The following is a 26242-nucleotide window of genomic DNA, read 5'->3' as shown; positions in this document are numbered from 1 at the left end:
TTTCTGTCAACGCAATGGAAAGAATTTTAACTTTTTTCTGTGGTCTCCTTGTGGGCCAGCTAAAGCTTCAAGTGTCACAGTTACTAGAGATGGTGTGCTTTCAAAGCCATGATGCCGCTGGGAACGAAGATACTTGTGTGACCACATCCTGGGTTTACCATGAATCAATTCAAGATAATTCTAAGCTCCCAAGTCTCAGGAACGGGGTAGAAGCACTTGACTGGGTCACAGCTGCTCTGGACACAGAGGTCTAGTGTGCAACAGGGACTAAGGCTGTTCTAGCTTAGATAGCACGGGAGGCACGGTGGGAGGAGACTTTGCTTTGGCGCCACGCCATTAGCATTTTTACAAAGGCTTCACTGTGTGGTTCAGGCTAAGCCTCCTGCCTCAGCCTCCACAGTGCTGGGATTACAGGCATGTGTCACCATATCCAGAATCATTAACTTTTTTAAAGGCAAAATGAGGTGAACATAAGACTTGTGGGGGTGGCAAAGCTATAATGGCAGGGAACAGGCAGAGGAGTAGCTAAGAATGGCCTCGCTTCCTGTCGTGTAGGAGAAGGTTCCACTTTGGTCACCCACCAGTAACCATTGTAATGCTCCATTTAAGCAACAGCCTGTGTTCTTGCCAAGCTCAGAAGTTAGAAACAATGGTAGGCCACTGAAGCAGCTGCTCTCAGGAGGAGGGTGACATGAAAAGCAGTCCTCCTCAGGGGAGATCAGAAGCTACTGAGCCCAGAAGCATGGTCAGGACTTCAGGCATACCACCAGCGATTCACTCCTTAGGCAGCTTTCAGCTAGCTCTCCATCCACCAGGCTCGGTCCAAAGATCTCTGCTTGCTCTTGAAGGCAAAGTTTATGTTGAATAGGTTCCAGCAGTGAGGTCAGCCTCATGGAAGGTTTCCATATATGACATCGCCTGCTGTTTGGCCTGAGAGTGTTACCAAGGCCCCCTCACTGAGGCTGTTCAGGGAGCAGGTCTTGGCTGGGTTCCCACATTAAGGGGCAGTGGAGTTCTGGTTTCTGGAAAACATGAGGTATCATTCTTTTTTGTCCAGTTAGAAGCAGTACGTACTCTTTCTAGTTGGGAAACATTTTAAAAGGCTAGAGGGAAAAATAAAGACACCCATCTCATAATTCTACCCCTTGATATGAATCCATCCTTTTCTAAATGCACATGTTCCTGTATATTTTGGGGAGGCAGCATTGTGGTATTGTTGAGAGTTTCATTTGAGGGCTAGAGAGATGGCTCAGCAGTTAAAAGCACTTTCTGCTTCTGCAGAGGGCCTGGGTTCTCTTCCCAGCACCCTTCACGGCTGCTCACGACTGCCTGGAACTCCAGTTCTAGAGAAGCCAAAGGCCTGTTTTGACTTTGCAGGCACCTATATGCATTTGGTGCACACACACTACACACACATATACACGTTAAAAAATTAATTTTACTATCCAACATATTTACTCTTCTCTCATGTTGGTATCACAGATTTCTAGGCTACCTTTAAACACCAGCTCAGTTCATGAAGAAAACTGAGGTGTCACCTACGGTCTTACACACCATCCTAGACATTTCTGAAGACAAAGCCAGCACAGAGGACTTTGTGAGCGCTGGACAACTGCACCGTTGGCTGGGACTCTCGAAGGCTCAGTGCCTTGGCTGAGGCTTAAGGAGAAAGTGGGAAGACCCACTTGAGGCAACACCAGAACAAGAGACGACTTCCTGCCCGTGGAGGGAGATAGTGGGCAGGCAGGCCACACTGACTGCTTGTAAGTCAACGGCAACACAGTTCACTGCGGGACACACCATCCCATTTGGCCGCAATCAGACATTCCATTTAAAATGTTTACGTGATGCCCGTGATCAGACAGATCACTCTAGAGCACAACACAGTGAGCTGTTTTATTACAGAAGAAAATAACATCCTAACCTTTTAAATTAAATAATAGACTTCTTTTTGAAAAACAAAATCAACTTATGGGGGGCTGTGAGCTCCTCATGCACTTCCCACCAGAGTGATAAGCTCCCTCAGCAATGCCACAAACAAGAAAAAGCCAAATCCTTCAAAATGGCTTTCACAGTTTTGCAGAGATGCCCTTATTTAGTCCAAAGGTAGAGATGAACAAGTTGGAAGGTTGGTCACAACAGGGACAAAAGGCCAGTGCTCGGATCTAAAGAGGGCAGAGAGGTACTTTCTCTTGCATCCTAATTTTTGAGTTAGTTGTTTGGTGTGATTTGCTCATTTTCAGATTTGCCTTAAAAAAATGACTTATTTTCAAATAATAAATTAAAAAAATACCAACAGTCTCCCATTGGTGTTGACCCTTTCCTATTCTGTCTTAAAAGTTTAATTCCATGGGGGTGAGGATAGTAAACTGATCAGGGCATGTAGCTCAGGAGGAGGGTAAGACTTTGTAAATTACATCTATTTATTTAGTGTGTGTGTGTGTGTGTGTGTGTGTGTGTGTGTGTGTGCGCGTGCGCACATACCACAGTGCACAAGTTGAGGTCAAAGGACAACCTGGGGGAAGTTGCTCTCCTTCCATCATGTGGGAAGTCCAAGGAAATGAACCTGGGCTCCTGGGCTTGGACGCAAGTGCCTTTACCCAAGGAGCCATCTCCCTGGATGGTGACTGAGATTTATCGAAGGTCCGTGATGGTCACAATCCTGTCCTTGACAGTGACATGACTGCAGTCCTGAAACAGGAAAAGGAGGAACAATAAACGTGTGGAAAGTCCTTTATAGTCATTAAAAAATGCAAACACTTCTGTTCTATTTGAGCCTGGATTGGATAAATGGCTTCAAACTCCCTAGGAAGCCCAGGATGCCCTTGATCCTCCGGTGCTGCCTCAGAGTTGACATTACAGGCATAACTCCTCTGCTCCGTTCATTAGTACTGTGGATTGTGAAGGAAGCGCTCCACCACCTGAGCTCCATCCCCAGCCCTAAACTGCTCACTTAAAACACCTTCTCAAGCAGTAACCCAGATCCAGAAAGACAAATGCCAAAACTCTCTCTTATTCATGGATCCTAGCTCCGAACATATGAGCATATACCCTAACATGTCAGAAGCCAGGAAAGTAGAAAGGGATCATGGCAGGGAGGGTGGACAAGAAGCTCGAGAGAGAGAAAAGCAGGAGGAGGCAAGAGCTACAAAAGAGTTTAAGAAAATAATGGGGGGATTTATCTGGGGAGGGGGGGAAGGATAATATAGGGAGAGAGGGAAGAAGGAATACGTTACACTAAGGTTGCCTGAAAACAGGGGAACTGATTATTTTATAAATTTATTTTAAACATACATATATATGCTAGGTATGTAGCATACACGCTTCATTCAAGCACTTGGGAGGCAGGAGGCAAGTGAATCTCTGAGTTTAAGGCTGCCTGGTCTACAGGGTGAGCACTAGGCTACTGAGGCCCTATCCATCTCCCCCCCCCCCCCCATATAGACTGTTGTTCACTGGAGGAATATACGAGCTATTGTCATTGACCTTGTTGTCCCAGAACTCAAAGGGAAGACACGATTGCTGAAGACAGCGCACTCTTTTGGACACAGTACTTGGAGGAGTCGAGCGGGAGCTGACCGGAAAAGACTCCCGATGAGGACTGGCTCTCACGGTATTGAAAGGCACTATGCAAGCTGCACAGGAAAAGGAACAACTGGATGTCCTACCCAGCTGTAAAGCCTGCGACTCACATTGACCAGAGAGGTAAGACAGCCACAGTGGTGCATCAGGGGCATTTTGTCCTGGGGGTGACCAACAGTCGTCTTATCGAACATAAGGTCTTCTTAGTGGGAGGGAATTCGTACTTGGTACTGTGAACCTAGCCAGGGCTGGATAAGTCACAGACCTGAGAGAAGAACCCGCTACTGCCATTTCCATAAACCAACAGTTTCTGAGTGTATTCTAACCACCGACAGCTACATGTAGCTCTCACCTTTCAGCACTAAAGCTTCCTTTTGCAACAGACGGAGACTATTAGAGAGCTACAACAGATCCAGATACAAGCCAGAAAATGACAAATCTGTAATGCAACCAGCAAACCCAAGGCTGAGGGGAAATCTCAGAGTGTGAGAGCCGGAGGCCCAGGACGCCTGCTGTTAGACAGTGACCCCAAGACTCGACAGGGAAAATAATTCCAGGAAATAACAATATGGTTGTATAAACAAGACAAAATATTTGACATCAGTTTGCCCTGCCAACATGGATGGGGGAAATTTCACACAGTCCCACCACTAGATGAAAGCTACAGATTATTGTTTGCTGAGAGAGGGAGACCCAGTTTCCTTAAGGGATGAGATCCTGCATACATTGTTGCGTGTGTGTGTGTGTATGTGTGTGTATGTAATAATTAAAGAAGAAATAATGAATTTGGGAGGCAGAAGAAACTGGAGGGAAAGGAGTTGGCATGATGTAGATGCAGCACTCTTGTGAAGTTCTGAGAAACAGTAAGTAAATAAATAAAACAAATGCTGGCTCAAGGTCAGTGATTCCTAGTCTGGAAGCCAGACCATGATGTCAGTGGCAATTACAATAATGAACCTGGGAATCATCCCTCCATGTACGGTCTGAATCAGCATCTTCCCATACATTTCCTAGGGTCTCTTGTTAAATATTCCTTTACTCAGAAGAATTAGTAGGGTTGCTGCAGTGTTGGGGCATTGTATTATTCAGACAATAAAAGTCACCTACCACCACAAGTGGGGGGCAGGTTCTCACTCTGGCATAAAAAGGCTGGCTTGTTTATTGATTGATTGATTGGAGTTGACAGGGTCTGGCTATGCAGCTCAGGCTGGCCTCAAACTGGCGATCCTCCCACGGCAGCCCCCGGAGTGCTGGCATTACAGGTGTGTTGTACCATGACCAACTCCAGGAAGAATCTTTAGAACTAGACCTGGGCGCTGGTGTCCCAAGCCTATTTGATGGTACAATCTTTATTTTAACATTCTTATAGCTAAACATTATTGTATCTCAAGATAGACCAATATATATACTTGTTGAGAAAGAGTCTGTCTGTGTGGCCCTGGCTTGCCTAGAACACACTGTGCAGATCAGGCTGATCTCCAACCTACAGAGATTCCCCTGTCTCTGCCTCCCCGAGTGCTAGGATTAAATATATGTGCCAGCATTCCAGGCTCTATTTATTTATTTTTTAATATTTATTTTCTTCCTTGCTTTCAACTGAAACCTATTATCTGAGTTTAATCCACAAGACTGAAAATAAAGTTTAATTAAAAAAAATAAAAGTGATAAATCAATAATACATATACATTTTTAGAAGCTATTATTCTATGAAGCTTAAATTTTTGTGCTTGGAAAAGTATGAAGTACACCAACATACATATGTGTGTGTCTGTGTGTGTGTGTGTGGTGTGTGTGTCTGTGTGTGATGTGTATGTTACAACTGTTCTATCATACAAAATCAGCTCGTGGACCCCATGATCTAGCCTTTGTGGTTCTCTTTGGCACATTCCCTGCTCTTTCACGCTTTATGGCACAGGACTCTGGTTCCTTCCTCTATGTCGCTTGCTTTTCTCTGGATACCTCCCACCACCCCCCAAAGGGAAAACTCCAGGCTGGTGTGAAGCAAGCACCAGAATCTCGTTGATCTGAGCTGATCTGGAGCACTGAGATCTGAGCAGCTAAATCTGTTGTCATGGACACAAGCTGGGAGAAGAAACCACTTCCTAGGGCAGTGAGAACCCTAGCTTTGGACAAAATTCCAGAATGAAATTTGTTTAGTTTTTCTAGCTTGCATGGCTTTTCCCTCTGTATTCAGACTGCTGACTGAAACTTAGTGACTGACAAGGAACAAAGTAACATTTAGTAAGTAGATAATGCACTAGGTATTTTCTGTTATTACTTCTTTCCCAGTGATGCTGGGGATTGGGCCCAGGGCCTCACACATGCTGAACACATTCTGTCTGGCTTGCCCCCCCCTACTTATTTCATCCTCTCCATGACCCTGTAAAGTATTATTATTAATAAAGTATTATTATTATCCCACATATCAGATGAAAGGCCCAGGGAGGTCGGAGCCTCATAGACAGGAAGTAACGGGGTGACACAGGGCTGAGATCCAAACCTATCTCCAAAGTCCATAGTTCCATTGCTGACTGTGGAACTCTGGGAAGGTGAGTGCTGGAGCTGAGTGCAGGTGGGTTAAGAAGGAGCAGGCACCTCCCAGGTTTTATGTGTTTGCTGACTTCTACACGGATATGAGAGATACGTACGCAGAACAGAGGGGGGTCCCTGCCATGAGGGTGGAAGCCTTTCTGCCGGCAGGTGGAAATCTCTTGGAGGCCATAATCCGTTAACTTAAAGAATCCAGTTCTGAAAGAAGAAAGAGCAGGCTCAGAGTCGAGGCATTGCCCCAGAGGCTTCCCCCGACTCCCAACACTCCCCGGTCTTCGTCTGTCCCCCATTTTCCCTTGCAGGCTCTCACACTGACTCAGCAGGGCAGAAGAACTTTGAGACAGCTTTCACAGTGTGCTGGCTTACAGCTCTCTTCTCTGGGGGATGGGCCACAGTTAAAGATTATAAATACGAATCAAATAGGACTTTTTTTAGACTTATATACTCTATTTTATGAGTGTTTGGCCTACATGCCTGGTACACAGTGAGGTCAGAAGAGGGTGTCGAAAGCCTTGGAGTTACAGGTGATTATGAGCCACCATGTGGGTGTTGGGGATTGAACCCGGGTCCTCCGCACAAGCAACAAGTGTTCTAACCTGCTGAGCCATCTTTCCAGCCTCCAAAGAGGAATTTTCTAGTTGGAAATTAAAACTGAAAGTGAGAAATTCCTTTGAGCAAATCAACAAGAGATTTAAGTAGGACTAAAAACGGAAATGAAGATTCTTAGGTCAACTAAGATTCTTCAGTCTGAGGAACAGAGCCCTGGGGGATAACACTTAGTGCACAAAAGTGAAACCTGAAAACAGTGAAAAATAAAAAGGCTAGTTCATCACTGTCTCCATTATTAGCTCTGCTGGAGAATTCAGGGTAAAGGGGACACCTGGAACAAAAAAAATTAACACTGGGAGATGACCTAGGATCCAATGTGGGACTTGCTTTTTAACCTTTAACCTCAGGTTCTTGATATCTTATCCCTTTAAGTCAAATAGTTCAGATTTCAGTTTTTCTTAGAAAGCCAACATTACTAATATATCTTAGAAAGAGCATGTTGTGTTTATCAGAATATGGAGTTTGAAGGAAGCCTTTTAGAGCAGCCAGTGATGCCGTTTATGAATTTTGGTTTTTAAAAAGTCTAGGGGTTGGGAGGATGGCTCAGTTGGTAAAATGCTTGACTTAGAAAGAGGAGAACCCGAGATTGTATCCCCAGCATCTACAAAGAGCCTGATGTGATGGTATTCATCTAAAATCCAAGCTACGAGACAGAGAGTGGTGCTCTCCAGACTAACCAGTGATCTCCAGGTTCAGCCAGAGACCTTGCGTCGAAAACAATGAGGTAGAAAAGCGACAGAGAAAGATATCCCATGTCAACCTCTGGTCTCCACACATATGTGAACACTTATGCACAGGCGCCTTCCTAAACTCATGTACACACACACACACACACACACACACACGGTTGGTTTCAATAATAGAGAACTTCTGTTCCTTCTAAGACCCAGAACCCAGAACCGCATCCTTGGTACTCACTCCTGGAACTTGGGGGAGCAGACGATTGCTATAGACTCTGGTAACATCATTTGATAGGAGCAGTGAGTATGCAGATCCACACTGGACAGGAAGGCCGTCTGGGTTGGGTGAGTCTGAAAAGATGAAACAGGTCAGAGAATTTCCAGTGGCCCAGCTGCCACACCCGGCCCACTTAGGTAGGCAGGTCCTAGGGGCTCCCAACAGCAGACCCAACCCCTACTCTGCAGCCGTGAGGAACACACAGACCCACACAGTGAGTTCCCTCCCTGCACTGTAAACAAGCGGAGTCTAACACCAGTGTGTGGAAACTCTACCTGTCCTAGAAAGGTAAAGAGATTGTGAACACAGCATGCGGCCTGTGGAGTTCAAGACCGTGTGCTGTATACTTGAAAATGGTGAAGACAGACTTTTATGTATTTAGATATAGGGTCGAACGCTGTAGCTCAGACTACCCTGGAACTCACTATGTAACCCTGGCAGGTCTCAAACTTACCTCCTGCCCCAGCCTCCCAAGTCTTGTGACACAGATGTAAGCTACCAGGCCCAGTGTGAGCACAGATATTTAAGTGTTTTTCTCATACACAGACCACAGTCAACTCAGCATTCACAATGTACACACATCTCAAAACACATTATCCATCATATACAGGTTTGTATGTGCTGTCAGTTTTATGCCTTGTCTTCAAGGCATACAATCAGCTTTTAAAAGCTTTGAGAAACAAGAGGAAGAAGTTGAGCACAGGGCTGTCTGAGGCCAAGTCAGGGAACGGGAAATAGATGGAGCTCTGAGGAGTGAAACTGGCCTGTGTATTTTCCTCTTGTAATTTAAAGATCCGAGAAGACCCATAGCCTGCTGTTTTCATTTTTAAAACTTACACTTATACATGTGTGTTCAACCCTGAGAATGCATGTCTGCCTGCCCATGTTGTGTGTGTGTGTGTGTGTGTGTGTGTGTGTGTGTGCAGGTCAGAGGGCAACTTGTGGGAGTCAGTTTTCTCCTTCCACCAGGTGGGCCAAAGAAACTGAACTCAGCTAAGAGAGTGGGCAGCAAAAGCCTTTTACATACTGAACCATCTGGAAAGTCCTTTCTCGTTGTTTTCAATCCCAAATTATGAAGAAATGGTGCAGAAATGTCATAGCGGTAAAATAAGCCAAAGTTCTCTCCATGAGTTCCTAGCTGGGCCCTTACTAGACTGGGAGCCTTCACCCATCCATGCCTAGTTCTACCTGGAGTCTAAGCAGTAACTACCTGGAGTCCGCCCTCTCCTTTAGTTTCTCTTTCATTTTTTTCAAAAGATTTACTTAAAAATTGTTTTACTTATGTTCATGTGCACACATGTCTGTGTGGCTATAGGCCAGTTGTGTGCTGGGGTCCTGGGTAGGCCAGAAGTTGGTGTCAGATCCCTTGGTGCTGGAGTTAGAGGAGACTGTGAGCTGCTCAGAGGAGTTCTGGAAACCAAACTCAGATGCTCTAGAAGAGCAACAAGAGCTCTTAGCCACTGAGCCTCCTCCAGGTCTAACCTCCTCTGCGCCCCCCGCCCCCGCACCCCACCAGCTCTTAGCCACCAGCCTCCTCCAGGTCTAACCTCCTCTGCCTCCCCCCACCCGGCCAGCAGATCCTCACTCTACCCTCACCAAGGCAAAGGCTGCCTGACAAGGGTGTGTCTATGACTTCTTCACACAGAAGCTCAACCCTCTGCATGTCTTCAGCTCTCTGACCTCAACCCTGACTCTGAGGGCTGAGTGCTTTCTCCCTGGGCAAATACGAATCCCTTGTGCACTTCTGATACATTACTGTCCTGACTGCCCCGCCTGCCTTTCCCCCCTCCTCCACTGCTCACCAGACGTAAACACACACCCCAGACAGCTGCATGCTAGAGTGTGGATAAATCTTGAAGTGGATTAAGCAGTCTTCCAATTTCAGTTCAAGGTTAGACCCAAGCGGAGCTGAAGTACTGAGGAGTCAGACTTAGGATGTGAACTCTAAAGAAAGGTAGGACAGGATGATGGGGGCAAATGGGGGGGGGGTCACTGTTGGAAACAGGAAGTGGGAAGGGTGGAGCAGGTTCCAGCAGGGTGCTGCTAGAGCCCAATGCAGGTGAGCATCCTGAATTCCTTCTTCTGATGTCCCTGCTCTATAGCTTCTGTGTTTTCTTTACACATTCCTCCGTCTCCTTTTACCATCACTGCATCTTCTGCTCCCTCAGTAGCCTCCGTTCAGGTTGCCAGCAAATAGCTTTTCTTACTGTCTGCTCTCTCCACTTTTAAGGCTACCTGGGCCAGTTTAATACGAGAGCCTCCCAGATCACTCCCCTGGTTTGCCCTTACATCTTTTTCTGGCAAAACCCCACAAATTCCAGCCAACAGGACCGCTCACTGATGCAGGAGCACAGTGTACCCATCCAGCGCTGACTCCTCCCCCTTGGCCTCTCATTCTCATTGTAAGTCACCATAAGTCACCTCGGATGTGACACCCCCCCCCTTGCTCTGAAACCCACAGTGCCCTGTGCGCACCTTCTGAGGAATATAATGCATTCTGCCTCATGGGAACAGGTGCTCCTTTTCTGTGTGGCCCTCAACTGTATTCCCAGGCACAACAGGGAGAGTTTCTATCTGCCAGCTGGGATCCTTGCATTAGGCAAACTAGTGAGTATTTATATAAATGAACAGAAAAGGATGGAAGGGCCAGAGACTGCCCCACATGTCGGCACTGCCCTAGTGAGGAGGACAAGTGTGTATGACCCCCTGAACCTAGAAAGAGACCATCCGACTGTGGCTTACACCTCTCCTACGCCAAGGAAAGCAGCTCGTTCAGTGAGTCGGAGGCCTTAAAAAAAAACCGAGAGAATCATCCAGATAGGGAACTGTTTCCTCGAACGTCATCAAAAGTGTGCACGGCGTGTGTAAACACTCGTAAACTGTGTATACAACGGCAAGTGCTGCATTATAAAAAGAGTGCAGTCACCAGAATGCACTTCCCTGGCTATTTAAAAGTTTCACTTACACAGCTTTTAGGTACATGGTCTCTAGGCCAGCTTCCCTTCACCAGAGATACCAGAACACCAAAGAATTATTTTTAGTAAAAGGTAAAGTTGAGGAAAACTGCAAAAGCTCTAGGCCGTTCCTCCGAGGAAGCTGGCTGGAGCACTGGGAGCCATGTGTGCGGAGAGACTGATTGTTTGGCTAGGTTTGACTCTGCTCAGGAGTGAAGCAGGCTGTGTGCCTCTAACAGAAGAGGAACCCAGCCCTCAGGGAAGTCTGATTTTCTTACATGGATCCAGCCAAGCGTGAGGAGTCCAAGATCATCCTGCATAAAGAAAATTTCTTCTTCATTCTCTGTGTGACAATAATCAGGCCCACCATTTTGTCTGGGGATGAGAACATGTGTGATTGTGAATTCATTTCTCATCTGCAAAGGAGAAAACAACGGGTCACAATTCCCTGGGTCTCTCAACCCACTCCTTAGCAGAGGAAAGCCGAGCCCCTTCTCCCTGAGCTCCGTGCTCATTCCTCCTCCCTGAATCCCTCACCCCAGGGCTTCACAGCAGAGTGCTCACAGGCTTTGCCTGGGGACTCAACAAAGTCACAGGCACTGAGACAAACCCCAGATCTCCCTCTAGCACAGGTTGGGCCAATGGCATAGTCCTAGGGGCTTTTCTGTAGCAGCCAACAGGTCTGCTCAGGGTTCCTGGGGTTCTCTGGAAAGAGCCCCACTGCTCTGCTGCCTACAGCAGCTTCCCTGCTCCAGCCTCCTCATTAAGGCCTTGGCGAGGTTGCTTCCCATCGCCCACAGGCTTGTTTGGAAGTAAGGGATGGGTTCAAGCTCTCTCTCAGTTGCCTTGCCTTGTTCACAGTTCCTACATCTCCTAGTGGACACACTGCTCAGTGCTCTCTATCCCAGGGTCCCTTCTATCTCTGCAACGGACTGCACACCTTATGGACACATACGAAGACCTTAGATGATTCCCATTCCCGGGCCCATCGCTCAGGGGGAGCTCAGAAGAAGAGAAAATAAGTAAGCCTTCTTGCTCAGTTTAGAATTAAGTCAGCCAGCCTGCCTTCCTTCCTTCCTTCCTTCCTTCCTTCCTTCCTTCCTTCCTTCCTTCCTTCCTCCCTTCCTCCCTTCCTTCCCTTTTCTTCTTTCTTGAGACAAAGTCTTATTCCATAGTCAATACTGGTCAGGACTCACTATGTAGTTCAAGCTGACCTCAAACTCACGGAAAGTCTTCTGTCTCAGATTCCCCAGAAGTAGGATTACAGGCATGAGGTACCAGGCAGCACTGCTGACTGGCATTACAGTGCGTGTGTGCGTGTGTGTGTGTGTGCGCGCACATGTGTGTGTAGGCTTCAGGAAATTCTCGTATCTTGTTCTTCGCGTTTAATTCATTTGTTTTTAAGACATGGCCTTGTATTGGCCTGGGAATTGTAAAGTAGGCCGTCTGTCTGGCCCTAGACTTCAGGGATCAGCCTCTACCTCCCCAGGACCATGCCACACACTCTTTGTGGAGGGATTGGTGCAGAGTCAGACACCAGATATCCAGTCTGAGTGTTATAGGAGGCCACAGAGGAAACAGCCCCAGTTCAGGCGAGCTACACTTCCTTACCAATTTTCCACAGAGGACTCCACAAGTTTCAATGCCTTTGGCAGTATTGGCACTGGCAAGCTGGAGAAATTCCGGGCACAAATTGCGGGGCACCACAATGTGGCGCAGGCCTTCGATGGTGGGAACTGAAACGGACAAGGGGGAAAAGTCTGAGGCCAGGGGTCCCTGAGCAGAAGTCAGAGCTGACAGCGTGGAAGAGAAATGCCACATCACTGGGATTCCCTCCACGAACCCCTCTCCCCTCAAGGGCACCACAGACAGACATAAGTCTCTTCTCCAACATCTGGCCACAGCTGGCTGGGAACTGTGACCACAAGCTTTAGTCTCAGCCTGACTGGAAGAGCATTATTTGTGGATGTGACCATGTATGTGGGCACCCCATGTATGTGGGTGCCTGGGCTCTGTGGGCAAGGTTCACTCTCAACACCGGTGGACAGCATGCAGCCAGCAGGGAGCTGCAGGGAACAGAGAAAAGATCTCCTCTGTGTCTCTCCTGATACGTGCATGCTCTTCCTCTGTCCTTAAGACTCCAGGTCTGCTAGGCTTTGGACTCTGGCTTGTGAACTTGTGCTGGGACTTCGGGTCTCTCGCCTCAGACTGAGACTCACATGGGGCTTCCCTGGGCTGTCCTTTTCACACATAGGCTGAGCCCAAACTACCAGTATTCCCGAGCGTCCACCTGCAGAAAGCCTGTTGTGGGAATGCTCAGCCATGTAGGCCAAGAGCTCCCCTACGAGCCGTGCGACCATGGGAGACGCCACTTGTACTTTAAAGGACGTTACAGACTGCCTGGTGGCACACAGACTTGTCTCAAGGACAGAGCTCCACAGAGATTCCCCCTTTAGGGCAGTGCGGTAGGAATGGAGCAGTGTCTTGGAATTCTGAAGCTGTGGGCAACTAGTGAGTACCTCAGCCTGGGACCGCGGCATCCTGAGACCCCAGCTGTGAGTACAGCTGGTGGCTGAGCCCAGCAGAGCCATAATGTCATGATTCTGGACGCAGCTGGCACCAGTTACCCCTCTCCTGCTCAGCCCCCCCTTCTGAACGGTACCAGCTCACTCCTGCCTCTCTGCTGTATTTTGGAAGTGTGGATTCACGGCAGCACAGTCTCACAGCTGAGAATGCGGACTGCCTCATCCAGTTCTCATTTTGATGGAAACTTTGGATTCTTGTTTTATGATCCCACTCTTTTAAGAGGAGGAGGATTTAATCCTTCAAGGAAAGGGTCACCTTCTACTTTTCAAAGGTTTGTTGCAAAGAAAGATATGAGGGCAAAAGGTACGACGGCACTCTGTTGCCATCTCGGCACTCGGAATATTGTGGCAGGGGAATCCCAAGTTTCGGGCTAGTCAGTCTACACAGGGCGGCTCAGGAAGCAAAACGGCAAAAAGGGCCTGAGGAGCTGATGGCTCCATGGGTACAGACGGCTGCACAGGCATGGGGACCAGAGCTCAAATCACCAGAAACCATATCTACAGGCCCGGGGCTCCTGCAGGAAGATGGGAGGCAGGAACAGATGGAGGACCATCAGAAGCTCACGGAGGCCAAAAAAGAGGCCCTGTTTCAAACAAGATGGAAGCGGAGGACTGACCCTCAAGGGTGTCGTCTGACCATGTGGTGTGCTGTGGAACACCCGCTAGAAGAAAGTTGAAATGCCAAGCTCCCTGAGAAAAAGCAGCTTGTAAAACTTATCCAGGATGCCAAGAGGGGATCTTTTTGTGAACTCCCCAGAGAAGGTGTGGGAGACCCAGTAAGCTAGGGCAGGAAGAAACTTCATCTACTATGTTTTCATATTAAGAACACAGTAAAACAGACGTGCCACATCAGCATCTGGGTCTGCTAGACCTGATCAGCCAGAGGGGACAGCGCAGACCTGCGGACAGAGCCACAGCAGTGTGACAACTGCATCTGCGGGTGATGGGTTAAGACCGGCAGTCTCCCTTTCAGTCCAGCAATCGCTCCGTCCATTCTCAGAGGCGTGTCTCCGCCCACAGGAGACACAAAATGAGAAAGACTCAAGGCCTCGCCTGCAGGAAGTTAGAATCTAGCTATTGACAAATGATGGCACTATCAGAAATGATTTCAAATATATCGAGGCTGAGAAGATCTCTGGGAGTTTTATGGGGGTTGAATCGATATGATTGACTGGAGAGGAGCTGGAGAAGCCTCAAGAAAAGCAGAAGGCAGACGCTAGGGCTGGATGGAAGCTGACAAAGCTGTGGGTAAGACATTAGAAAGTGTTTCCCAGAGCACAGGCCGTGCAGGAAGGAGCGGTACAGGAAGAGAGGACTTTAGAGGGAATGGGGAGGAGGTCTGAAGGCCAAGCCCCAGAGCACAGCCTTCGTTCCTTTCCGGAAGATGGATCACAAGGTTTTCTGAGTGAACCAAGGAGCCCCCTGCAATGTGCAGCACCCTCACTGGCCAAGCTCCTCACAGATCAGGAGCAGCCCAGCGCAGGGAGATCCAGTGGTGGGGTTGCCTGTGGAAGCAAACATTTTAGAACGGCTTTCAGCAAGCATGATCTCTAGTTTACTGAACATGTCACATTTCTGCAGAACCCTTGAAGGTTAGTGTCTGTCTTCCAGGAAGTTTTTAGAAAACTGACTCAGATTAACCTAAGTTAAAGGCCATTTCCACAAAACAAGACAGGGAGCGGGGCAGTGGTGGCACATGCCTTTAATCTCAGTACTCAGGGAGTCAGAGGCAGGCAGATCTCTGAGAGTTCGAGGCCAGCCTTGTCTACTAGAGCTAGTTCCAGGACAGCTAGTATGGTTACACAAGAAGCCCTGCCTCAAAAAACAAAACCAAAACCAAACAAGATAGACAGGGTGGCAGGACAGAAGAAGACAGTATTCATCCCATGAGGTTCTGGTGACGGAGCCAAGTAAGTGGGTCATGGAAGTGAGAGAGATGGAGGGAGGCATGGGGGTGTGGGGGGGGGGGGGAGAGGCTCACCATTTTCAATGACGCTCAGTGCTCCAGGCTTCAGGGACCTGTCCACCACGGGCGGCTTAGCTGGTCTCACGGTTCTGTTACAGTCTGAAATCTGCGTGGGTGAGGTGGGGACCACATCTACACAAGGCTTTTCCAGATCAGGTAGCAGAGGCCCACTTGGGCCAGGGTCCACCTTCCGGAATTCTTGGACAATTTTTAGCCGCTCTTTTTCCAGCTCCTGCTTCTGGATCATCTCCTCAAAGGCATGGAACTGCTCCTGCTCCAACCGCTTCTGCTTCTGCTGGGCAACTCTCTGTCTTTCTCTTTCCAACTCTTGCTGGATAGCAATATTCCGGGCAAGTTCCTCCTCTTCCTTTTTCTATGGGGGAAGAAAGGGTCTTGGTTACCACTTCAGCTCTCAGAAGGAAAGCCTAGTCCGCCTGGAGACGTCCAAAGTACAGTTTTTCTCTGGTCTGATTTCCCAATCCAGAATTCATGCTTCGCTAGGTACCTCTAAAGTCACGGAGTACAGTCACCACCCTGCTCTATGAAGCCACCATATACCTTGTTTCCAAGGACAGCTAGTGTTCCTATCTTCAAGGTACCTTGGTGTGAAAGTTAGTGTTCATTGCCCACCTGACAGACTCTAGACTCACCTTGAGAACAAGGCTCTGAGCATGTCTGTAGGGGATGATCTTGACCCATCTTAATGGCGGATGGGACCATTCCCTGAGCAGGGGATCCTGGAGTGGATACCAAAGGGAGCCGAGTACCAGTGTGCAAGTAAGTATTCATGCTGCTTGCTTTGTTTTTAATGTTTAAAATTACATTTACTTATATGCTTACCAGAGAAGGGACACGTGTCAAGGCTCACGTGTGAAGGTCAGAGGACAACTTGTGGGATTTCTAGTGATTATTATTTAAATAAAATGACATTTAAACTAATAAATATCAAGCAACGAACCCCCTTTAGTGCATTAGAAATGTATGGCTCAGCACTATTAAACCCTCTGCTGACTGTCAGTGCCAGTGTGCAGAGCAGCGCAGCATGTAGGCAGGTACCTATCCAGGGTGTGTTCCCGAGTGTTTCTCCACAAGCTGAAACCATTCTAAACAGGACCCGCTGCACATCGCTGGGGAAAAAAATCAATAGGAAGCTTTTGGGATAAACTTCCCACACTTGAGATCTGAAACATCTATGCTCTAGAGAGAATGTTCGCCGTGGTCAGATCTCTCGCTGGACATGTGACAGAAAGGTCACAGGTGTCTGCCCTCAAGTCTCCCTCTTGGGCACACAGACTGAATCTGCTATAATTCTCCATATTGCCCTCGGTGACTCTTTTGAGTCACTGGTCTCTGTGCCCCCCGCCCCCCAACAAACTAGCCCATTAAAAATCACAGACTCATTTGGTATGGCGTAGCACAGCCTGGACTGCCTGGACTGTCTGAGAAGCACACACACCGCCCTCCCGTCTCTTGGCTGCTCACACGGACCTTTTGTTCTTTATACTGCTCATATTCTTTGGTGTATCTTTTCAAGAGTTCGGTCTTAAGTTCTTCTGCTTTGGGGAAAGCAACATTCTTTAATTTCTGAAATACAAAACCAAACCTGAGAATCACATCAAGAGTGACAGCAGTGTCCTTCCCACAGGTGATCTGAAGCCCTCCGCCCTGCCATTCCGCCCTGCCGTTCCTCGACCCCCTTCCAGCTCCGGAGAGGCAGCCCAGTTCTTCTTTCTGGCTCTGATGGGCCGACGAAGGCTCTGAGGTTGCTTGTCAGTCGCACTACGCAGCTCTGGAGCTTAATGACAGACACCAGTGAAAACTGGGACCCACCTTGACCGCATCTTTCTTCTCAGGAATGATAGCTGATTTGTAGTCTCGGTGTTTTGGAAGTTTTTCAATGAACAGCCTAAAGAAACAGAGCAGAATGATTAGGGTACACAGAAAAGGCCGCACGAGACCCTGAGACAATGCAGCCACTACAAGCAGAGTTTCTAGGAGCGCTGGGGAGATGGGGCACAGCACACAGAGCCTTGGCCCCTATCAGCTTCCTCTCTGCACAGAAGTCCAGATCTCTTCTCCCCAAGCAGGGAGTAACAGTAAATACCAGATTCCTACATCACAAAGGAGAGCCTCAGGTGAGAGGGCTCCCTAGGCAAAGGCACTTGCAGCCAAGGCTGGGGACCAGAGTTTAACTCTTAGTACTCACAAGGTGGAGGAAGAGAACTGATTCATCCAAATAGTTAGCCAGCCTCCACGAAGGCCACCCTGCAGGTACCCCCACCCCCCAAAAAATATAGGTAAAATTTGAAAGAAGAATGTAGCATCCATTGACACCTGCAATTCCAGCCCTGAGGAGCCACTGTGAGTTTCAAACTAGACTGAACTACTTCGTGAGACTGTCTTAAAACAGAAGAAAAGGCCCCCAAACCCCCAAACCAAATGGAAATAAAAGCCTGTGATATGCTCCAAATTGTAACTCTACAGAAAAGTCTTTTCCTTGTGATATGACAGAAAGGGGCTCTGTCATAAAACATCACTCTGTGCTGGCTAATCTTGGTTGTCTACCTCACACACCCGGGAAAAGAGAAATTCAGCTGAGGAATTGCCTCTATCAGATTGGCCGGTGTGCACGTCTGCGGGACATTGTGTTGACTGCAAGTCGTGCCCTAGGCAGGTGGGCCTGGGCAGTAGAAAAAAGGCAGATAAGCATGAGTCAGGGAGCGAGCCCATAAGCAGTAGTCCTCTGTGGGTTTCCTCTTCAAATTCCTGCCTTGACTTCCTATAAGCCACACAAATCCTTTTCTCCCCAAGGCCTTTGGTCAGAATGGTTGATTATAGCAACAAAGACACCACACAGAAAGAGGCCATCGGCAGCCAGGGGCAGGAGGTGAAGACAAAACTATGGCCATTACTGCTCTTATGACCTTGGCCACCAGAAGTGTTTCCTGGGACTCATAATCCTTCAGAGAATATTTTGCCCCAAACCAAGTATGGAAATGTGCAGCCTGTGGTCTGCTGGCAGAGGCAACTAGGGGTAACTCTGAAGGCAGACCAACACAAAGTCATAGACTATTTAATCACATGCTGTGCAAGCTGCCAAGCCAAGCCGGACCATCCAGAAGGAGGTCTTGAAAGTTGTCCTCTGATGTCAGGCAGTGGTGGCTCATGCCTTTAATCCTAGCACTGGGTGGCAGAGGCAAGTGGATCTATGCAAGTTCGAGGCCAGCCTGGTCTAAAGAGTGAGTTCCAGGACAGGCCCCAAAGCTACAGAGAAACCCTGTCTTGAAAAAAACAACAAAAACAAAAAAAGAAAGTTGTCCTTTGACCTCTGTATGTGCATGTGGCAATCTACCCATAGACCCCCACACAACCACTACTAACCGTAAATATAAACTAAAGGACTGTGCACATAGCCAACATCTGCCGTGTGTGGATACGGTTATAGTCAGCAGCAGACACCGGAGCAGAAGATGGGGACAAGAATTATCATGGAGATCTAATACCAGGGCTGGAAATTTTCTAGGTGCCAACACAACACAGCGGTGGCTGGCTGGATGCTTCTGTCTGGGGTTATATCTGGTTGCAGACTAGAGAAAGCAAATCCATCACAGCAAAGACGCGTCAGCAAACACAAAAACCACCTCACAGAGCAACAGAAGAAGAGGCAGAAACGGGAAGGGGCAGGCAGTGAACACATAGGAGAATGGTGCTCAGCTTCACCTTGGATGAAGGGAATTCTAAGTGAAGGTGAGGTAGCGACTTTAGCATCAGATTGGCAAAGGCTTCAAGGTGGATTGTGCCCGGCATCAGTGCGGGTGTAGGAAAGTATGTGTTCTCGCGTGCTAGCAAGATTGTAAACAGATCTAACCTTTTTTCTTATTGGAAGGAAAAGATGGGAGATAATTGTTCAAAACTTAAGATGTACATATTCATGAGATTCCCAGTTTGGCCTCCAGGAATCTACGGAAGAGATCAACATACAACATAGATGTTTACACCAAGATATATATACAAGAAGATTCAATATGGAAACAACAATGTCCATCATGGCAAGATAATTGAATAAATCATTACATATCCAGATGTGAAACAAGTTGCCAATCACTCACTTATTCAAAAATTTATTGTTTACTGGGCATTTCTAGAAGGTGCCAAGCTGGCCTCTGAAGGCTGGGATATATCAGAAATGATCCATTCAAGGTTTTCCCTCATTATGGAGCACCCATTACAATGAAGAACAGACATTAGAAAAAAGTATGTCAAAGAACCAGTGCTATTAGGGCTGGAGAGAGGGATCAAAGGTTAAGAGCACTGACTGCTCTTCCAGAGGACCTGAGATTGATTCCCAGCAACCATATGGAGGTTCACAGCAATCTGTAACTCCAGTCCCATGAGATCTGACACTCTCTTTTGGCCTCCTCTGGCATCAGGCATACATGTGGTTCACAGACGTACAAGCAGACAAAACCCCCACACATAACATAAACACATTTAAGAAAAAGGAATCAATGCCAGGAAGATCATTATCAACAGGACGGGAGGACAGGCAGTGACTGGAGAACGGGGTTTGAGATGGAGTAGCTCAGGGAACGGATGGTGTCTGAGGAAGGACTGGAGAGAGCTGGCCTTGAGGTCCAGGAGACTGTTCAGGTAGATGGAGAAGGCCCCATGTGGCCCCATGTGGAAATACAGTCTCCCTAAGAGAACAAGCTCAGAACAGAGTACAGACTGTGGTCACATCCATGCTTTAAGGACAAAGGAGCAAGGATCACGGATGCTTGCACGTGTGTAAATGCTATCTGGTAAGAACAAGTCCATAGGTGGTGGTATATGTGACAGATGGTACATCATCATCATCATCATTATTATTGTGTGTGTGTGGTCATGCGTGTGTTGCAGTACACATGTGGAAGTCAGAGGACAACCTGTGGACTTAGTTCTTTCCTCTACCTTTCTTTATGTGGGTTCCAGGGATTGAACACCATCGACCTTCATGGCAAATGCTTTACCCACTGAGACATGTTACCAGCTTGCCATTTAATTTTTTGTTTTAACTTGAATTCCTCCCTCCTAATATTAGGGGAAATTATCATGAACAAGTATTTTTGTATGGAAAAAACTCATACAAAAAGCAGACATTCAATAGAAGGCGGCTTTAAGGACCATATTTTCCAGTTTCCAAAGTTAATTGCTGGAGTGAACCCAAGCACGGGAGACCCCTTCTTGGGTCTATAAGCCCCAGCCCCAGTAAATGCCTTTGGCACAGGTGATGGCTCATGAGAGGAAGAAGGATTTGTGTCAGAGGGAGCTCACACGGTATGGCAGACCGGAACTGCTTGCATGGTCTAAGTCCCTTCTGTGCAGCCTCTGATACCCATAAAAAGCTGCGAAAGAATCCACGGCCTGGCTTACTGTCTGTGCTCACCATGAAAGTATGTACTGATCCCGCATGCTCAAGATCTTTCTTCTATACTGGGGTCTGCAAAAGGCAACGCATTCCTTTAGCAGGAAAACTACTACCGAGGGGGGAGATATGCCAAGATGCCTGAACTCATCTGGAAGGACAGACATGCCTTTTAAATCCTGAACTAAAGCAGCCACGAAAGATGCAGAACAAGAGTCTTTCAAGTGGGGGAGGCGAAAAGGTGGTGAGGTAGACGTCTGCAACCTTCCCCCCACCCCCTCCACTGCCCCTGCCTATCCCCCACCCCCACCCCACAGCTGTAGTAACTGGTAGAGCGAACCACTCGACGTAAATGGGCAGGAACACACCAAGTGAAAACCGTTTGTTAGTTCAGACTCGGGATCAGGGTCTGGAAAGCAGGTGCCAGCAACAATGTAGGCAGCTGAATCTATTGCTTCAGACCTCATCAACCCCATGCAGTCCCAAATTAAATCCCACTAGTCAACCCAATGCAGTCCCAAATTAAATCCCACTAGTCAATCCAATGCAGCACCAAATTAAACCCACTAGTCAACCCAATGCAGTCCCAAATCCAACAAATAGAGCAAGTAAGTGCGAACCCCCATCCATGACTCTGCCCCAGGCCTAGTTCACGGTGTCCAGGGGCAGACACTCCACCTCACATCAGTCTCACCACTAACACTAATATTTGTCATTCAGAGTAACACTGGGTCACATCAAAAAAAGACAAAACAGGGGGTTGGTGAGATGGCTCAGAGTTTAAGAGCATTGCCTGCTCTTCCAAAAGTCCTGAGTTCAATTCCCAGCAGCCACATAGTGGCTCACAACCATCTGTAATGAGGTCTGGTGCCCTCTTCTGGCCAGCAGGCATACACACAGACAGAATATTGTACACATAATAAATAAATACCTATTTAAAAAAGGACAAAACCAATTTAAGGATCCATTAATACTGGTGTTGTTGTTACTGGTGCTGGGGACCAAATCCAGGGTCTTCCACATGCTGGACAGCTCTGTACACTGAGCTACATCCACAGCCCTCCATGGACTTTTAACAGCATTAACACATCTGCTTCTGTTTCTTCTTGTTGCTACAGTTAACAGTCTCTCTTGACATAGCCTCTCCTTTTTCACAAGATCTTTTCTTTACGGAAAACAACAAACCCATGCTCTAGAATTTCCCATCTTGAAATACAGAGAAGCACATTCATGCACCTCATCTGCATTCGGCAACTTCCTCATTATTCTACTTTGTGTCTTACCCAACTTTCTACAAAGAGCTGTCTAAGGTAGGCATGGTAGTGCACACCTTTAGCCCCAGCACTCAGGGGCAGAAGTATCCATGGCTTTAAGGCCAGCCTGGTCTACGTAGTTCCAGGACAGCCAGGGATATGTAAGGTGACTCAAAAAAAATTAAAACAATCAAATAAATAACAAACAAACCAAAAATAATAGACACCCCTCCCAAACCCGCTCCCCAAGCCAAAACAAAAATCAACCTGTCTATACCAGGATTTGGCAAAGTAAAACCAGTGGGCCAAATCCAGCTAGCCATCTCTTCTTGCCAACAAATCAAAAACAGAAACAACCAGGAAAAAAATCTAGACACTGGGGTTTGCCAGAATGAAGGGAGGGGCATTGCTGGCACCTAGTGGGGTGCTTCCTGCAGGGACGTTGCTAACCTTCAACACTCAGCTCAGTCATGGAACCGAGACATATTCCCTACTGGGTCAGAATGTTGCTAGAGAAGACTGACAAGACACCCAGTGATGACTGACGTGCGTGCGTCTGTCCGACAGGGAGGACACACGTGGAAGTGGTGAGTAGGTGTCTCCTGTAGAGAAGAGTGGAGAGGGAGACTTACTGCCTTCTGTAAGCCTAGACGGAAAACAAAAGAACCCGTGTTCTAGAACGAACCCTGAAATAGGAGATGCCACTGCAAATGGGAACCCAAGCTCATTCTTCACCCGGAGTGCACGCCACTGTAAAAAGGAACTGGAGGGTGATGTGTCTACTTAGCACCCCACCTTGTGAAGATCCACGAACGATGCCACGGAAACCCTTCCTGAGCCCAAGGTCCTCTGAGTCACAGCAAACTCTTTAGGTCCTATTGTACTGAAGTTCAGACTAGAAATGACAAGTCACACTTTTCCCATCATCCCCTTCCTCAACCACGTGGTGCCCTTGCCACTGGGGCTTTAGGAGTCGTTCCCTGGTGACAGCCTTGAAACCTTGTATTTATGCTGCCAACCCAACTACGATGAACAAACAGCTCAGGAAATTTCTTCCTGTTGTTAAGTCAGACGGAAAGTGGTCCATAGTCATCTGTGACTAAGAGACTACACTGACAGATAAGAAGGAAACCTCTTTCCTATACCACATAAGAAGCTACAGGACGAGTACAGGAGTCTGGGCTCTGCCACACACTAGCAATGGTCCTGTGACTGGTCGCCTGAGCAGAGAGAGTGCAGCCAAAATTACTCACCAATGCAGATACAGCCTGCTTATCTGTGGACAGCTGGGACAGGTGGGTCTAGGGACTAAGTCTCATACCCAGGAAATTCCTGAGCCAAATAATACCGCTTTTGGCCCTGTGTCCTTGAACGACAAGGACAACTCACTTGTGAAAGCTGCCTGGAACCTGGTTAATGGTCGACATTCCCTGCTGTTAGCAACTGTGAGGGCCATAGGTGAGCACAGAGGCAGAACACAAGGGGTGTCCGTCACAGAAACCAAAGGAGAACTGTGGGTATCTTACGTGATGTACTTGTTGTAGAGGATAAAGGCATGTTCAATGTTGCCTTCTTCAGAGTAAATGGATGCCATGCGGATGATCTCAACGCCGGAGCGATAGTAGCGTCGGGGTGGAATGTCTTCATTTAATTCCACTGCACTCCCAAGCTGGGATAGAATCCTCACCCGGTCTTGGGGTGGGAGGCTCACATCCCCATGGTCAGACATTGGACCAATAAGGTCTTTCCTGGGACCAAAGAGAGAAAACAGACAACATCAAAGCCAGGGTCGTATCTTCCCAGTGACCTAGCACAAGATGAGGGTACCACAAATCTCCCAAAATAGTAAAGAGAGAGCTGGGCGAGGTTGAGCACACCTTTAATCTCGGCAGCTGAGGAACAGACCTCTGAGTTCAAGGCTAATCTAGCCTACACAGAGAGTTCCAGAACAATCAAGGAAGGCTCCATAGAAAGACCCTGCCACAAAACAAAACAAAAGCACACAACAAAGAAACAAAAATTAGAGAAAATAAAACACTACATGCAGTGGTTCTGATCAATACATTAACCTTCCTACCCACAAGAACACCCAAATCCCGACTTGAGGACTAACAGGTTAAAAAAAAAAATCAAGACCCTTGTCCCACAATTTGATGCTACAAGGAACACAGCATTAATAGGCCACTGTGTGGTCTAGTGCCCCTTAACCACTCTTCATCAGTGGAAGGCCTGCCTAGAGCCCTGTAGAGGTAAGGAAGCATCTGCTATTTGCTCTGTTGTTTCTCTGTCCAGATGCCTACTTCCATTTACCCAATACCTGGCAGAGTGTATTCAGTGAACCTTCCTGAAGACTGCTCTGGTAATTTATTATTCCATCTCATTTTGCTGGAGAATACCAGATATTTACCATGATATAATTCCTCAGCTTTGAATACAAGGTCAGTGTGTGTGTGTGTGTGTGTGTGTGTGTGTGTGTGTTTTCTGGGGACAAATGCTCACAACTCCGCTCGTTAAACCACTATTTGATTCAATCCATCACATTTACCATTTTCAAGGAAAGGCAGTTAGAACTCTGAAACAATGTACACTTGTCTCCACAAGCCAAGTAGGACTTCAACAGCAAAGGGACAGTTACCTCAGATGGGGTGGGACACTCTAGGAGTTCCTATTCATTGGAATCCAGACTCCAGTGAATCTACATGATCTCTAGATGTTGCTTCTGTTGGACACGGGCTCTGGGCTCCATGACACCATCATTACACATAATCCAGAGAGGAATTGGGGTTGTTCTGTGTATGGGATCACAGCCCAGCCCAGCCAGACTATTCTAGAATACACTCATCTTGTGTCTCAACAGTCTTGTTTCCCCGTCTCTGTACCTTCCTTATTCCTCGGTCAGGATTCCCATCTGCCTGGGAACCGCAGATTCCTGTCTCATTTATTCAGCCACTGTTTTTCTGAGTTCTACTCACCCGTTCTCAGAGACTTTTCTCTAAGCCAATTCTACTTTAGCTTTCTTCAACTCTTGGGTGACATTTCTTCCATGAAGTTTCCCCACTAAACCTCCTTCCTTCCTAGCAAAAGTTGGGGACGATTAGGAAATGTGGAGACACAGCGAGTGTGCATAAAACCCGTCAAAGTCCCTAGCTGCTGGAACTGGGCACAGCCCAGCAGAGCTCACTGGAATGGGATGCTGGGCATCTCGGTACCTCTTGGGGGAGGCACTTGTGGAGAGAGAAGGTACCTTCCTCTGGAAATCATCGAGTGGCTTTGGGCCAACATGGGGTTCAGCAATCATGCAAGGGAAAGACAGTGTCCGAAAAGAAGGAGGAAGGACCAGAAGGAGCTCTGGAAGAGGCAAAAGGAAGGAGCAGGGGCAGAGGGGCGCGTCCCGGAGAGGGTTCCAGCTGTTAAAGCTGGCAGAGCCCTTCCACAAGGCACTCAGTCAGGTTTCGGGAAAATGTAAGGCATGTTGAGACCGGGCCTGGCTAGTCAGGAGCCAACCCTGGGGACAGGGCCATCCCGGAGCTCGCGCGCGGCGGCCCAGCGCCAGGGACACGGGCACCACACTCATGGCTTCTCCCCGCGGGGTCCCACCGCGCCAGGATTCCCCGTCCCGCAGCATTCCCGGGACCCTTCCCACCTTTCGTGAAGGATAACAGTCGGAGCTTCCGGAAACGTCACCTCCGATGACACGCCCACTCTCGCCACTCCTCTTACACTCCAAGAATTTCAGACACGGTCTGGAGAACGGGTGGGTGGGGCTGGAATTTTCAACCAATGAGAACGAGCTTTGAAGCAGTCCTCTTGATAAAGCAATGAACCAGGAAGAAAAGGGAACCTAGTGAGTGAGGGGGATGGAACTGCCGACCGAACCAGTATGCTTTAAAAATTATGAAGCTGCAGTTTCCTGTCAATGGCTCCTCCATCGAAATAATAGCAATTTAGCATATCATGGGGAATTGCTGTCTAGCTTGACATTCGCGGCTTAGATGACAGCACCTTTTCAAACAAAACTACCCAGGCACTCTCTGTCAGCGGGTCCTGCTTATTTTTAAACTTATTCATTATTATCTCGTGTGTGTGTGTGTGTGTGTGTGTGCGCGCGCGCGCGCGCCTGTGTGTAGGGACATACTGCAAGGGACGGTGATTGTCAGAGGACATGTGTGGAACAGCTTCTTTCCTACAATATGAGTTCTGGGAACAGAACTTAGGTCATGAAGCCCGGTGGCAAGTGCCTCTACCCTCTGAGCCATCTCACCGGCCCATGCTGGTTCTGTTGTAATTCTCCACTTTAGGATTCTCCTAAAATTTAATTTCTTGAAAGGCAGATTTTCTGACTCATGGCTCCATCCCCCGTGCCCACAATGAATGACCTGTGG

The 26242-nt window shown here is 47.8% G+C and overlaps 1 protein-coding gene across 4 annotated transcripts; it reads right to left on the bottom strand.

Moving 5' to 3' along the window:
- Positions 1 to 1418: 1418 nt before the first annotated feature.
- On the bottom strand, positions 1419 to 25630 carry Stambp (STAM binding protein). 4 transcript variants are annotated; one of them, XM_048416538.3, is made up of 12 exons: positions 25504 to 25551; positions 24833 to 24934; positions 23738 to 23837; positions 23387 to 23608; positions 17034 to 17109; positions 16692 to 16787; positions 15219 to 15576; positions 12264 to 12388; positions 10931 to 11068; positions 7660 to 7772; positions 6231 to 6330; positions 1419 to 2691 (listed from the first exon to the last, which is right to left on the bottom strand). In XM_048416538.3, exons 4-12 carry the CDS (start codon positions 23587 to 23589, stop codon positions 2635 to 2637), a joined length of 1266 nt encoding a protein of 421 aa, XP_048272495.2. In that variant the 5' UTR covers positions 23590 to 23608; positions 23738 to 23837; positions 24833 to 24934; positions 25504 to 25551; the 3' UTR covers positions 1419 to 2634. The 4 variants fall into 4 exon arrangements, with proteins under 4 accessions (XP_048272495.2, XP_048272496.2, XP_048272493.2 ...); XM_048416539.3 differs by having other exon boundaries at positions 24833 to 24930; XM_048416536.3 differs by lacking the exon at positions 24833 to 24934 and having other exon boundaries at positions 25504 to 25630.
- Between the last annotated feature and the right edge of the window lie 612 nt (positions 25631 to 26242).

This window comes from Myodes glareolus, chromosome 6 (genome assembly GCF_982192425.1).
Source record: "Myodes glareolus chromosome 6, mMyoGla1.1, whole genome shotgun sequence".
NCBI classification, from domain to species: Eukaryota; Metazoa; Chordata; class Mammalia; order Rodentia; family Cricetidae; genus Myodes; species Myodes glareolus.
This window is presented reverse-complemented; position numbering and strand designations above follow the sequence as displayed.